This window comes from Schizophyllum commune (assembly GCF_000143185.2).
Source record: "Schizophyllum commune H4-8 unplaced genomic scaffold SCHCOscaffold_8, whole genome shotgun sequence".
Taxonomy (NCBI): Eukaryota; Fungi; Basidiomycota; class Agaricomycetes; order Agaricales; family Schizophyllaceae; genus Schizophyllum; species Schizophyllum commune.
Window position 1 is genome coordinate 1,713,878 of NW_026089545.1, and position 13,301 is coordinate 1,727,178.

General features: G+C 58.5%; 4 protein-coding genes across 4 annotated transcripts; 1 reads left to right on the forward strand and 3 right to left on the reverse strand.

The window, feature by feature from the left end:
• Nucleotides 1-2: 2 nt before the first annotated feature.
• On the forward strand, nucleotides 3-1,944 carry SCHCODRAFT_01098376 (uncharacterized protein; the record flags this gene model as incomplete). The annotated part of the gene is made up of 8 exons (XM_003030424.1): nucleotides 3-46; nucleotides 98-184; nucleotides 234-275; nucleotides 326-341; nucleotides 405-651; nucleotides 698-785; nucleotides 832-898; nucleotides 949-1,944. 8 exons carry the CDS (start codon nucleotides 3-5, stop codon nucleotides 1,942-1,944), a joined length of 1,587 nt encoding a protein of 528 aa, XP_003030470.1.
• Nucleotides 1,945-2,097: 153 nt separating this feature from the next.
• On the reverse strand, nucleotides 2,098-11,407 carry SCHCODRAFT_01191142 (uncharacterized protein; the record flags this gene model as incomplete). The annotated part of the gene is made up of 23 exons (XM_050341205.1): nucleotides 2,098-2,442; nucleotides 2,497-3,202; nucleotides 3,256-3,803; nucleotides 3,862-4,099; nucleotides 4,156-4,555; nucleotides 4,618-4,639; nucleotides 4,719-4,862; nucleotides 4,950-5,699; nucleotides 5,982-5,984; nucleotides 6,011-6,259; nucleotides 6,311-6,564; nucleotides 6,766-7,588; nucleotides 7,647-8,358; nucleotides 8,409-8,963; nucleotides 9,018-9,229; nucleotides 9,378-9,637; nucleotides 9,698-9,719; nucleotides 9,774-9,911; nucleotides 9,963-10,632; nucleotides 10,680-10,697; nucleotides 10,749-10,888; nucleotides 10,945-11,199; nucleotides 11,249-11,407. 23 exons carry the CDS (start codon nucleotides 11,405-11,407, stop codon nucleotides 2,098-2,100), a joined length of 7,623 nt encoding a protein of 2,540 aa, XP_050199307.1.
• Nucleotides 11,408-11,905: 498 nt separating this feature from the next.
• On the reverse strand, nucleotides 11,906-12,411 carry SCHCODRAFT_02348576 (uncharacterized protein). The gene has a single exon (XM_050342446.1). The coding sequence runs from the start codon at nucleotides 12,213-12,215 to the stop codon at nucleotides 11,937-11,939; it is 279 nt and encodes a 92-aa protein (XP_050199308.1). The 5' UTR covers nucleotides 12,216-12,411; the 3' UTR covers nucleotides 11,906-11,936.
• A 366-nt stretch (nucleotides 12,412-12,777) lies between these two features.
• Nucleotides 12,778-12,954, reverse strand: SCHCODRAFT_01046743 (uncharacterized protein; the record flags this gene model as incomplete). The annotated part of the gene is made up of 1 exon (XM_050340924.1): nucleotides 12,778-12,954. A coding segment is annotated over one exon (177 nt), but the record flags the coding sequence as incomplete, so codon positions are not given.
• Nucleotides 12,955-13,301: the final 347 nt, after the last annotated feature.

The window sequence follows — 13,301 nt, forward strand, 5'->3', positions numbered from 1 at the left end:
CTATGTCAGCTGGAACACCAGCGACGTGGTCTTACATCTTAATAAGGTCTGTCATTGGCGCTCTCGCTGCACGTACCAAATAAGCCGACGATGACAGGTTGCTCTTCAAGTTCGTCCTGAAGATATTCTACGGCACCATCGTCATAGAGAATGCCAACCTGATACCGGAGGACGGGCATCCATGGTGCGTTGATCACTGACTACCACTCTGCGCCGTATTGACGCCCTTCCAGCATCGTCACCGCCAACCACTCCAACTCCCTCACGGATGCACTGTATGAACTCCCCTCTCCTTCAAGGAAACGCTGCTCAAGCTTACTTCCAGGCTTATGGTTACGTCCGTCCCGCGCAAGGCTCGTCTTCCTTTCCCCACACGCGCCACCTCATCCTCATGACGCATCCAGCGGCGGAAGATGCTCCGCCTCACAGCCAAGGCCACGCAGTTCGGCCGCGGTACCTTCACCAGCTGGCTCATAGAGTCCGCTGGGACGGTCCCTCTCAAGCGCGCTAAGGACTACCCGGACGGCAAGGTCGACAACTCGGAGGTCATGCTCAAGTTGATGGAGGCGCTTGAGGCGGGGGACGCCGTCTGCCTCTTCCCGGAGGGTATGAGTCGGTATCATCCGTCGATCGCGCCTATGAAGACTGGAGGTGCGTCGTGTCTTTCTGAGTGAGATCTCGGTCTTATGCGTCGCAGTCGCTCGCCTCGTCTCGGACGTACTGTCGCGCAATCGCGATGATCCTGACTTCAAGATATCCATCCTCCCTTGCTCGGTGACTTACATGTATGTCGTACTCGACCTCTTTATCTGTTGTGCTTATCAGCCTCAGGCATCGGCAGCACTTCCGCTCGGACGTCCTGGTCAGCTTCCACGAGCCCATGACGTTCCGGCCCAATGTAACTAGCCTACTATCGTTCCCTGATTCACCGCCTGATACCATGTATAGGAAGACCCTGAGCTGCTTGCGCCTGTGGACTTCACCAACATCCGGGAGCTTACCGCCAAGCTGCACAACACCATCAGTTCGGGCACGCTGGATGCACCGTCATGGGACATGGCACGGACTGCGAAGCTTGCCGCACGCATCTACGCGCCGCTCGGCACGCAAATGAGCCTCGGCGAGTACGTGCGCGTTACACAGCGGTTTTTGGACGCGTTCAAGTCGAAGGAAGTGATGGCCGATGAGCTCGACGACCTGCAACATGATCTCAAGGTAAACTTTTTCTTTCTCACGCCGTTTCGTGATTTCACCTCTTTACAGCTCTATCAAGACCAGCTCGTCCAATGGGGCATCAAGGACGATCGCGTCCGCCGCCCGCTACCGCGCCATACTATCCTCTACCGCATGTCCATCCGCCTCCCCTGGGCGCTCTTCCTCTTCCTCCTCTGCCTCCCCGGCCTCACGCTCTGGCTCCCCGTCTTCCTCGCCACCTTCATCGCCGTGCACAACTTCAAGAAGACGGGCCCGATCTTCGACACCTGGGACGAGATCGCGCAGTACAAGCTCGTCTACGGCCTCTTCTCCGGCCTCGGCGTCTGGGCGCTCGCGGTGCTGCTCACGCTGCCGTGCGCGGCGCTCACCTTCGTCGCGGTGCCCGTGGTGATGTGGATGGGGCTGCGGTGGTTCGAGGACGCGGTGGCGTCGTTTAGGGCGTTCACGGCGCTGCTGAGGTTGCTGAAGGTTGGGAAGCCGACGCTGGAGGCGATGCGGGAGCGGCGGGCGGGGCTGCACGAGCGAATTATGTGGCTGGCGAAGGAGATCGATCTGCCGGAGGATCCGGAGGAGCACTTCAGGAGTGCAGGCGGGAGGGAGAAGGGGCGCATCATGGGTAAATGGGACGCGAAGGCGAGGTACTTCTCGCTGAAGCGAAGGAGGAAAAGAGATTGGAATGAGACGCTCCGGCTGTATGATAAGGTGGACTATCCTGCGGAGGACTACTAGTAGACAAAGGTGGTATGCTAATCTTGCGATATCTATCGAGCGTAGCACTAATTATCATTTATTCGAAACATTGTTGATATATATTATACTCGTTCTGAGACTGAACGATGCGCTGCTGGGGTCACTGCGCGGGCAAATGGTGCGAAGATGAATTCAGCATTCCATGTGCGTCAGGTCAATCACGTCGCCAGTGAGGTGCTCTGCTTTGCGCTTGCGAGATTCTGGCAAAGCACTGGGCGCTGACTGCGCCGTGTTCGATGCGCTAGCAAGGGGTGCTACGCCTGCAGACGCGGCCGACGGCTGAGTCGACTCTGAAGGAATTTGGCCACGAGTATCACAAAACATGCCGTGCAGCATGTCCACTATCGCCTGATATCTCGGGCCAAAGATGAGTCGAAGCTCTGCCTCGTTTGAAGATATCGACCGCAGGATAGCACCGGCCTGGGCGTGCAGGGCCTTCCAGCGTACGGGCTTGTACACCGCATCGGTCTTTGTGACCTGAAAGAAGGAATCAGCACGCTACTCTCGACGTCGGAGAACAAAGTCACGCACGAGTAAGCCTTGCGAGCTACCGCCTATGACCTGCCACGTCGCAGCGCCGCGAGCGAGCGCAGACAGCCCTTGCTCGAGGTGCTGGCGCTTGGGAGCTCCGAGTCTCTCAAACCGACAGACCCTGTCCGTGCTCTTGTTAAGGAACGTGAACACGTCGACACAGGACTGGCAGTGGCACGAGGGCTTGCTCATCTTCTCTATCATATCCGCTGGCGGGTCCGGAGGCCTAGGACCCAGGACGTGCGTGGCCCATAACGCGACAATCTCCGTGAAGGCGGCATTGAATGGCGGCGTGTGCGCAGGCAGCTTGTTCTGGTCGAGGAAGTGTCGCAACTGGGGGAGGAAGGGGACGAGAACGTTCTGTATATAGGCCGGCGTGATTAAGGTCCTATCGCATAGCTGCGCAAAGACGGAGCTGCACAAGGGTATCTGGCCATACGTGATGCAGAGCTTGAAGAGGTAGAGAGTCAAGTCCTGGTTCCGCTGAGATGCGTTGGAGTAGCCATAGTACCCTGGGTACTGCGTGTGCGAGTAGGGCTCGCAGCGCGAGTTGTCGATGATGCGTTGTAGAGCCAGGGTTATGACCGCATCTATCGTGGGCGCGCCATCGGCGACGGGGATGCCGTCTCTGTGCTCATGCAATGCCTGCACGAAGTCGAGGATGATGGATCCGCGATCCTCAAGGGCGCAGAGTGACGGCCACACTCTGTAGAACAATCAGCTCAAAGGGTTGTTGGGCATGCCGATTGGGATACGCACATGTCCGCGAGGAACGCCGCGCCCCCTTGAAAGGCGCCCGCCTTCACGAGGGACTCTACATCCGCCTTCGACAGGCCCGGTGTCGCGGGTATGTGGGACAGAAAGAGGTCCACCGTGGCCTGATACAGCCTCTGCACCGGCTTTGTTCGAATCAGATGTCCGTCCAACTGGGCGCCCACCAGCGAAACGAGGGGAAGGAGGAAGTTCTTGACTATGCCTTGCCGGTGACAGCGCTCTACTTTGGACAGGTCTAACAGACGCTTGACGATGCCATCGGCCAGACTTTCGTTCCCCGTCTGCACGCATGCGCATATCAAGGCGCACGGCGCTTGCAGGTTGGGCTCCGGAGGTGCTATCACGCCGAAAGGTCTGGGGGGCTCAGGCTGCTTGTGCTCGAGGAAGTCGGCCTTGGAAATGGCCACACTCAGTAGGTCGGTGATGATGGAGGCGAGTACCAATTTCGCTGCTTCATCGGGGATTTTGGCGGCCTCTGACCAGATTGCTACAGCGAAAGATCGCATGAAGTCAGCGGAAGCGACAGGCTTGAGCTGCGGCAATAGCCTAAGTCAAAGTCAGAAGGCTAATTGCGTGCGCTCCTGGATAGACTCGCCTATGATGCAAGATCCTCAGCCCATCGGGTCCGCCCACGAAGCCGGCGAGAACCGGGACGTCCTCGTGCGAAGGCGGCACAAGATGGTCCAGAGCCCATTGGCGTTGCTCAGCTACCCATGAGAGCTGTGGTTTTTCGGCGCTGAGATCCTCCTCCATCGATACATCATGCAGATACTTCAGGATATTGAAGCGGGGGGCGTTGGTTTCCAGCGACCGCACCATCGTCTCGAAACTGCAGCGTTTGTCGGCGTTAGTGACACCTTTCCGCCGGGCAATGCTATAACTCACGCCGTGTACAGCGCCTCAACCCCGAACGCCCGAACGGCATCTCGGACCAAAGCATAGTCCATCGCCTCCCCTGCCGCATTCGGCGCGCACTCATCAGTGACGCGAAGCCACATCGATAAGTCGCGCCGCCCCGTCGCCATCGCGAACAAGCACCGGGCGACGTCGCGCAGGCGATGGTGCGGGCCCTCTTGCGCGACGTTGAAGAGGAAGTCTATGCGGTTGCGCTCGCGAGGGTGCGGTCGGTTCGGTGTTTGGGGTTGGAGTGCCTGCGATGCTGAGGCGTCAGGACGCTCCAAAGATGAGGCGTTGAGTTCCTTCAGCGCGTCGTCGATGTCGTCCTCGACTGTCTTATCAAGGTCGAAGGCCTCGGGCCAAATTAACAGGACAGTGCGCTCGTAATCTTAAGGGGCCGATCAGCATACTAGTACGGGGACATATCCGGTGTATAAAGAGACGACTCACGTCGTTCGAGCCAGCCTGGTTTCTGCGGTGAGGAGTCAGCATACTCGACATCATCTCGAATGGAAGACAAGCTCCCGAGCGGGAGTGACGCGTGCACTTACCTGCTCATCCCACTGCCAGCCGCCGTATTCCTGCTTGACAAAATCGCCCTCCTGCACAACCTCCCGCAAGCTAGACGGAATGCTGTACTCGTCCAAATCCTCCTCGTACACCTCGAACTTGTCCTTGATGAGCTTGCCGTTGAGCTTAGGGTGGGGCGTCAGTAAATGGCGTGAAAGGCGGACTGATCATATGCCATTATAGTCGCACACTCATCGACAAATCCCACTCACATCCACCAGTCTTTCCACACTAAACTCCGCGAGGTCGATGTCAGCGAAGTCGATATCCCTCTCCTCCCAGTCATCGTCGTCGAATTCTGAGTCGCTCCCGTTCGCATCGTACGTCCGCCAGGGGTGCATGGGGTCGTAGAATTTCTTTTTGGGCCCTGGGTCTGAGGCCATGCCCGTGAGTTTGACTTTGAGGGTGGCGAGGGCGAGGTTGAAGGCGGGCTCGTGGGCTATCCGGGGCGCGTCACCCTTGCCCCTCCGAAGCCCCTCGTCCTTCACAAGCATCCGAAGCGCCTCAATTTTCTGCCCATCCAAACCCTTCAGCGCGCTCGCGCTCAACTTCTGCGCCGGATAACTCCCATCCAACAAATGCACGACCTTCCGCGGCACGGAGGGCGAGGTCAGCGCCTGCTTCCACGACCGCAGCACGTGCCGGATGCGCTCGATGGGCCCGCGGTTGTCCGGGAGGACGGGGCAGGGTGTGTCCGCGGTGTGCACAAGGTCGTAGTGGAGGGCGAGGGCGTGGCCAGAGGTGATGGGTTTGGCGGAGGGATGGACGGTGGCGGTGGCGGTGGCCGTTGTGGAGGTTTGGTCGGTGGTGTAGGTGGCTAGCGCGGTCGTGTGCCAGCTGGAGTGGTGGGGCTTGTGCGTTTCGGAGAGGTAGCCATGCGTAAAGCGGATGGAGCCGCCGGTGAAGTGAGATGGGAGGAGGATGGTCAGGGTAGCGAATGTCGCTTCTGAGCGTTCTTTGCTGTGATAATCAACGTCAGCTTCAGAGCGGTGATACCTGATATTCTGAGGAGCCTACATGTTCGAGGGGTACAGGCTGGATCAAGTCAGCTTCCAATTCATCTAAGGGTGGTGGACTCTCACGATGAACCGGGTTCATACAGGGAAAGACCCTGAAGTATGTATTGAACTTTGCTTGAGGGAATATTCGCCCCAAGCGCGGAGCAAGCATCTTTTGCGACGCGTTGGACAAACGTGTCCCAATTCGGATATACAAACCGAAGCTGAAGAGGATGCGTAGGTAATAAGACGCCAATATTAGGGTGAGCGCTTACCTTCGCGCCACCAGTTAACGTCCAAGAAAGACATGATTCGTCGACGTTCTGCACATATTTTGGCAGATCTCTTTGGCAGCCGGCTTTGATGGCAGCGGCATCGCGGGAGCTGAGCGGAAGGCCCACGACACCGATGTCATTGCCGAGCAAGAGGCCTGGGTTGGGGGCGTCTTTGTATGTCCGACAGAATGAGAATGCACCCTTGAAGCATTCGGAAAGGTTCTCGTTGAGAGCATTGGATAGATCATACTGAATGTCGCTTCCTTGAGTTGATTATAGTCTGAGAACATGACAACCCACTAGTATATCTGTAGAAGGGTTTGCTACTGGTATCTCTTCATCTTCTTCGACGTCGTCGCTTGCAGCGACATCGTTGTGCGAATCCTCAGGGGGGTTGAGCAAGACCTGTGGGCTTGACATCACAGCTATAAGATACGCAGAGATTATCGGGGAGTTGAGTAAACTATCGCGGTTGAGGACGTGCGTAAATGATGGGCGTCCAGTATAAGTCGCGACGGGCCCGATCGCGACGTGGTCGTGATGCACGCGGTCACCTGATGTGACGACACGCGACTGAACATTATATTGGAGGCGCCAACAAGAATACATCGTATACATATATACATACCCTCTACTCGTCAAGTCATGGATATGTAAGCCAAGAAGGGTAGTCAGCGTTGATTAGTAGATAGTAAGTAGATGAAGTAGACATGTCGAGAAAAAGTACATAGCGCAGCCTCAGCCAGGACTCATACGCGTCAAGTCGATGACATCCCCAGTTATCTGCGCTGCTTTGCGCTTGCGGGTGCTTTGTGAAGCGAGCGGAGGTGTAGGAGCGGATGCTGTAGGCGTCACGTTGGGCTGAGTAGCGCTTCCAAATGGGCGTCGTGGCGGAGTGCTGATTATTTCTATGTCATCGTCCTGCGCAGACGGTGCAGGTTGCGATGGCTGTGAGCTCGGGAGCTGCGAGTGCGCTGGCTGCGAGTGCGCTGGCTGCGAGTGCGCTGGCTGTGAGCTCGGTAGTTGCGATCCCGATGGTTGGGAGGTCGGGGGCTGGGAGGTTGGTGGTTGGGATTGCTGTGAAGTGGATTGCTGAGACGTGGATTGCTGTGAGGTGAATGGATGGAAGGCCGATGGCTGGGAGTTTTCTGGTTGGGAGGTTGGTGGCCGAGAGGTTGACGGCTGGGAGTACGACGGCTGGGATCCCGAGGGCTGGGAGCTCGAAGTCTGTGACCACGCCGGTTGCTGCCTAGGCGGTTGAGTAGACGCGACTTGCGGCCTAGCTGGTTGCGACCACGCAGGCTGCGTCCTTGCGGGTTGAGACCACGCGGGCTGTGGCCTTGCAGGCTGCGAGTTTGGAGGCCGCGAGCTCGAGGGTTGCGAGCTCGATGACGCTTGTGGCGGCTGCTCAGCTCTCTCCTCCCCGCCGTAGAACATATCCATGATGCTCTGATACCTCGCGCCGAAGATCCGTTGCAGCTCCACCCGGTTCTGCGACACCGACTGCAGGATGGCCTCCCCCTTCGCACGGACAGCTCTCCACCTCAGCGGCTCATACGCCGCGTCCGCCTTCGTGACCTGGAAACGCCGTCACTTCCTCTAGTCCACCCGACCCCCCGTGAAGCCAAGAACTCACCAACAAGCCCTGCGGACTCGAGTTGATCACCGACCACTGCGCGATGCCACGCGCAAACTTTCCCAGCTCACTCTCCAGATGCTTCCTCTTCGGCGCCCCGATCCTCTCAAACCGATGCGCCTTCCCCTCGCTCTTCTCCAAAAACTTGAACAGGTCTTCGCAGAACTGGCAGTGGCATGAGTGCTTCCTCGGGCCCGGCAGCGCGAGCGTCGCAGTCTCAGCAGGCTTCGGGCCTAGGACGTGCTTCGCCCACAGGCATACGATCTCCGCGAACACCGCGCCGAAGGGCTCCGTGAAGGGCGGCTTCTTGTTGTTGATGAGGAATTGCCGGAGCTGGGGGATGAAGGGGACCAGGACATTCTGCACGTATTCGGGCGTGACCAGCGCCTCGTCGAAGAGGCGCGCGAAGACGGAGGTGCAAAGCGCTTTTTGGCTGGTCGATAAGCAGAGCTTCAATAGCGCGATGGCCCGGTTCTGATTGTCCTGTGCCGGGTTCGGGGCGGTCTGCTTGGAGCTGGAGGGTTTGATGACTTGGGTGTAGGCGGTGAATGGGGTGTTGTCGATGACGAGTTGCAGTGCTTGGGCTTGGAGGGTGTCTGCGGTCGGCGCGCCGTCGGCGACGGGGATCTTCGCTTTGTTGTCATGAACCGCCTGAATGAACTCGACGATGGTCTCCTCGCGGTATGGAAGGGCGCTTAGAGCAGGCCATATTCTATGAAGACGTCAGAGGCAATTATTTACAACAAGGCTTAGAGAACGCACGTATAGACAAGAAGGTCCGTCCCACCATGGACCACGCTAGCCTGAACCAGCGCTCGTACATCTGCCTTGCTCGGCAGGTTCTCAGCCGACAAGTCAGACAGGAAAAGCTTGACGGTGCAATCGCAGAGCTCGCTGATGCCCGGGACGACGGGAGCGCCGGCAGGTCGCGCGCCGACCTTCTCTCCCACCAACGACAGAAGCGGTAGCAGGACCTTGGTCGTGCGCAGGTGCTTGTCGGCGGACGATAGCCCAGAAAGATCGGTCAGGCGGGAGACGACGTCGGCCACCAGAGCCTCGTTCCCCGTCTGCAGACAAGCGTCGATGTAAGCAATAGCTGTATCTGGAGCGGGTTCGCGAGCGTTCGACGCTCCCTCGCTCTTCGCAGGTGCGTAGAAGTCGGCTTTCGACACGGCGAACCCCAACAAATCGGCGACCGTGGAGACGAGCGCCGGTCTTTCCTCCGCTCTGAACTTCTCGATCTCCTCTCGGGGAAAGCACAGCACGAATGACAGCAGAGCTTCCGCTTCGGCGTATGCCTTCAGCTGTGGCGCCAGACTACAAGCGACGTGGGTAAGTACGTGAGTACACACAGTCTGAAGTCCGACGTACGATTCGCGCAGGAGTGTGACACCATTGGCGCCCTTGACGATGCTGACCAACGCTGGTATGTCCTCTTTCGACACCGTCGTCAGATGGCCGAGCGCCCACGTCCGTTGCTCGGCCAGCCAGAGCGGCAAAGTAGCGTCGCTCCGAATGGTCTCGTCTGCGCACGCCTCAACCGCGCCGCGTTGCTGTCCAAGGACCGCAACACGTGTTGCAGACTACATTGTACCCCTTGTCAGTTCACGATCAAAAAACGAGCAAAACCTGAACTCACGCAGGCATCATCGTCTTCGACCCAAAGGTTCGGATGGCGGCCAATACACGCGACTTATCCAGCGCCGCCGCTGACTCGTCCGTGCCGCACACTTTGACAACGCGCATCCACAGCGCCTGGTCAGTCCACCTGCACGCGAGGCTGAAGATTGTTCGCGCTATCTGCTGAGTCCAGCCTGCGTAGCGGGCTTTGATCGCGTTGAAAAGGAAGTCGACGAGCTTGCGCTCTCGCTGGGACGGCCGCGCGGAGGTCGTGCCGTCGAGCGTGCTGATCGCTTCCTCGATATCCTTTTCGAAGGTCTTGTCGAGGTCGAACTCCTGCGGCCAGATGACCAAGACGGTTCGCTCATAGCCTACGGATGTAAAGGGTCAGAGACCAACGAGCGGCGCCAGGCTAAGGACGGTGAGCTCACGACGTGTCAGGGTTCCTGGTGCCTGGCATAGGGTTAGAACTAGGATATGAGACGCATGGATAGCCCACGAACTTACTTGATGGTGGAAGCCGCTGTACTCTTCGTCTTCGTGATCACCAGATTGCACCGCATCCTCAAGGTCAGTGGGGATAGTGCACTTCTCGAGCTCTCCCTTTCCGAGCGCGACCTCGTCCTTGAGTAAGTTTCCGTCCAGCTAGCGAGCTCGTCAGGCAATGGTCATGACCAGGGTCGCGGCAACACTTACGTCGACGAGCTTCCTGACCTCCATCTCGACTTCGTCCACCCTCACAAAGTCGACAGGTCGGCCGCCGCCGTCGTCGCTGTCCTGGTCCGTGTAATACTCTTCCTCTGGCGCATACACCCGCCATGGACGGAGCGGGGAAGGGGACCGCTTGCGGCGAGGAGGACCCTCGTCATCGGCCTCACCCACCAGCCAGACGTCTGCGTTGGCGAGCCCGAGACAAAACCCATGCTGCGTCGCCAGCGCTCGCAAGGCGAAGACCTTCTGCTTATTGAGGCCCCGCAGCACGCCGCCCCCCAAACCGTCGCTAGGGTATGTCTCGTCGAGCAGGTAGACCAGCTTCCTCGGAACCGCCGGGCTGTTCGCCTGCTTCCACGATAGTAGGATGCGCCGCAGGCTCTCGATGCTCGTCTGATTATCGGGCAGGACGGGGCGCGGCGCGTCTGCGCCGTGGAAGACGTTGTAGGACAGCGCGAAGGCGTAGCCGGAGGCGACCGGCGTGAGCGAGGGTTGGACTTCCGCGTACCATGCGACGGCGGTGGTGTGCCAGCTGCTGGCGGCAAGGTCGTACGCCTTGGAGAGCAGCCCGTGCGTAAGGTCGAGGGCGCCGCCTGTGAAGGGCGAGGGCAGAAGGATGGTGATGGTGGCGAAGAGACCGTCGGGGGTATCTGTCCTATGAAGACCTCAGCTGCGTTCGAGCCGGCGTCGAGACAGACTCACGGGCGCGTTGGAAGTAAGCTGCAGGGATCCGTCAGCGATCCGTCAACTCCAGAGGCGGCCGGCACTCACACAGAACCAGGCTCGCAAAGCAGCAGCTCTCGAAGCTTGCAACGAGGCTTGGTTACAGCGGTATCGATCCCGAGCGCAGTGCACACGTCGTGCAAGACACGCTGCGTGAATTGTCCCCACGCCGGATATATTAGACCAATCTTGCGTCGTAGACCGTGAGTTCTAACATACCAGTACCCGAACAGCGACCGCTCACCTCCGATCCAGGAAGCTCCCATGGCTGCTGCAGCCATTCCACACCGGTCTCGCGTTGAATTGTCAGCGCAGGCTGTCGCTGGCAGCTGGCTACAATGGCAGGCGCCTCTCGCGGATTCAGGGGGAGACCGATGACGCCGACATCGTTGGGGAGGAAGAGGCCTGGATTGGGCGCGTCTTGGTATGTGCGGCAGAACGCAAAGTCGCCTTTGAAGCAATTGGAAAGATCTTGGTCCAGTGCTTGCGCTAGATCACCCTGGCGAGCGCCGTTGGCTGAGTTCAGCGCACGAGAGATCACCACGCACTCGTATGTCCGTCGAAGGGTTTTCAATTGGAATTTCGTCTTCCCCGCCATCCCCCGCGCTCGGTGCGTCAGGACTCCCCTTCTTTTGTCCCTGCTCGTCTGATCGGAGGACACCCTTCTCACTCGTGCGGCCATTGTGGTTCGTAGAAGTACCCTCCATGGGAGGTATCTCGACAGCAACGCATCAGCGCGCACACGCGTGATCGCGCCGAGGAACGCGATCACCTGACCAGCCGTCTATTGACGACGCGTCGTCGCGAAATCGAGCTGAGCAGAAGGAGGAGCCATTCACATACACAGGTTGATGTAGATTTTCATAAAGAAATAGCAAGATGAACTCGAACGCTCTAAGGTAGTAGATAGCACGTAAGATACGGTCATAGCGCATCTCGAAAAGCTCAGTGGAACTAGTTAAGTTGGCCTTTCGGCATGCACGAGACCTGCGAGGGCGCAGTCTCGCTGAGCCCGCCGCATTCGGAAGATGCCCAATCTTAAAGAAGCCGCCGACGTACATACGAGGGGATATAGTATTGTACGTGCCCGCCCTCGACACGCATCGCGCGCACGTGATATTGCCGTTCCGTGCATCGTTAACGATGGAAATGTTAGTAAAGACATGTATCCAGTATCTACATACTCTAGGGCATGGGGGAGGGAAGGGATAAAACGTAGAAAAATGTACAAAAACGCTAGGGGGAGTTATCGCCTGCGCCCAACACAATTGCTACAGCTAAGTAGCGCGCAGATGGTGTCAGAGGGAAGAATGGTGGGAGGGGGTGATACGCACAGTTGGTGAGCAAGGGATCGTGTCGAGCGACACCCATTGACCAAACACAATCGGGGATGACGCTATACGCGCTTCTGAAGCGCGCCATAACGCGCTTGATGCGCGCGGAGAACGCGGTCAGGGCGAGGTCGAGGGGCGCGCTACGCAGGTGGGCGCCCCATCTTCTTTGCCGCTCGACCATGCCAATCTACGCGCTTTTATTCGCGCGTGATCCGTTATACGTTCCTCGCCCACCGCGCTCCTAACCAACCTCCCCCCCAAACCACGACCCACCTCCCCTCACGACGCATTAATCGCATCGAACACGCGTCAAAACCCCGCCATCTCTCTTCCCAACACGCACTGGGGAAGCACTACGTGAGAAAGCGTCGAGAAGCACGACCGCGAATTTTCGCTGCGCGCAGGCGGCGCGAACAAGCGAAAACGGAGGCGGGAAATCGAATCGCACGAGCTGGTGAGAAGGAGGAGGAGTTTGCCGCGCAGTACACGGGCTCTACGCATTGCGAGAGGAAGGGGAAAAGGGTAGGGTCGGGGTAGAGGGTTGGCCAGGTCCGTGGGGGGCGGGGAGCACGGAATGTCTCGAGTCTGCGAAAAATCGTGTAGGATAGGAGGGAAAGGGGATGGAATATGCCGGACAGAGCTACAAAACCCAAAGGTCGCGCGGGACGCGCATCGCGCCCGAGGGCGATCGGCCTCTCGCACGTCGAAAACGCGTCCGGACGCGTCGTAGGGAGCGGAAATAGCGAGATGATGGTGGGAAGGACTATTACGCGCCGTATAACGGGCGCTAGGGCGGTCGAGGGAAGGGGAAGGGTAATCAAGTAGGGCAGGTTGGGGGAATGGGGAACGTTGAAGAAGACGTGCAGTGTGTCCGTTGAAGCGCCATTATCGCACAGCCTGCATGCGCGAGCATTCGCGCACGCAAGCTTTGTCGTGCGAATCTGCGAGAGGGACGGGAGAGGGACGGGAGAGGGACGGGGAGGAATGGGATGGGAGGCGCCGTGATAACCCAAGGTTAGGGCTGCGGAGCATTGGCTGCACTATCCCCTCGACTGCTATGGTAGTCCTATATTAGAAGTTAGTACTGGCCGCGGAAGATGGCGTAGCCACGTACCTGGGTTACGCGCACTCGCGCTCGTCCTCCCGCGCCGATCATCCTGCGATCCGCACGCAACCATCTTGAAGGTCGCTCTTGAGGGTAGAGAGCAGGGAGACCCCCCTAATACGGGTGAGGGTGGAGGTTAAGTGGTGGATGAAGAGCAGGAGC

Bases quoted from the DNA above. Each gene is read 5' to 3' on its own strand.
- SCHCODRAFT_02348576 (XM_050342446.1), bottom strand. From the start codon at position 12,215: ATGGTCGAGCGGCAAAGAAGATGGGGCGCCCACCTGCGTAGCGCGCCC.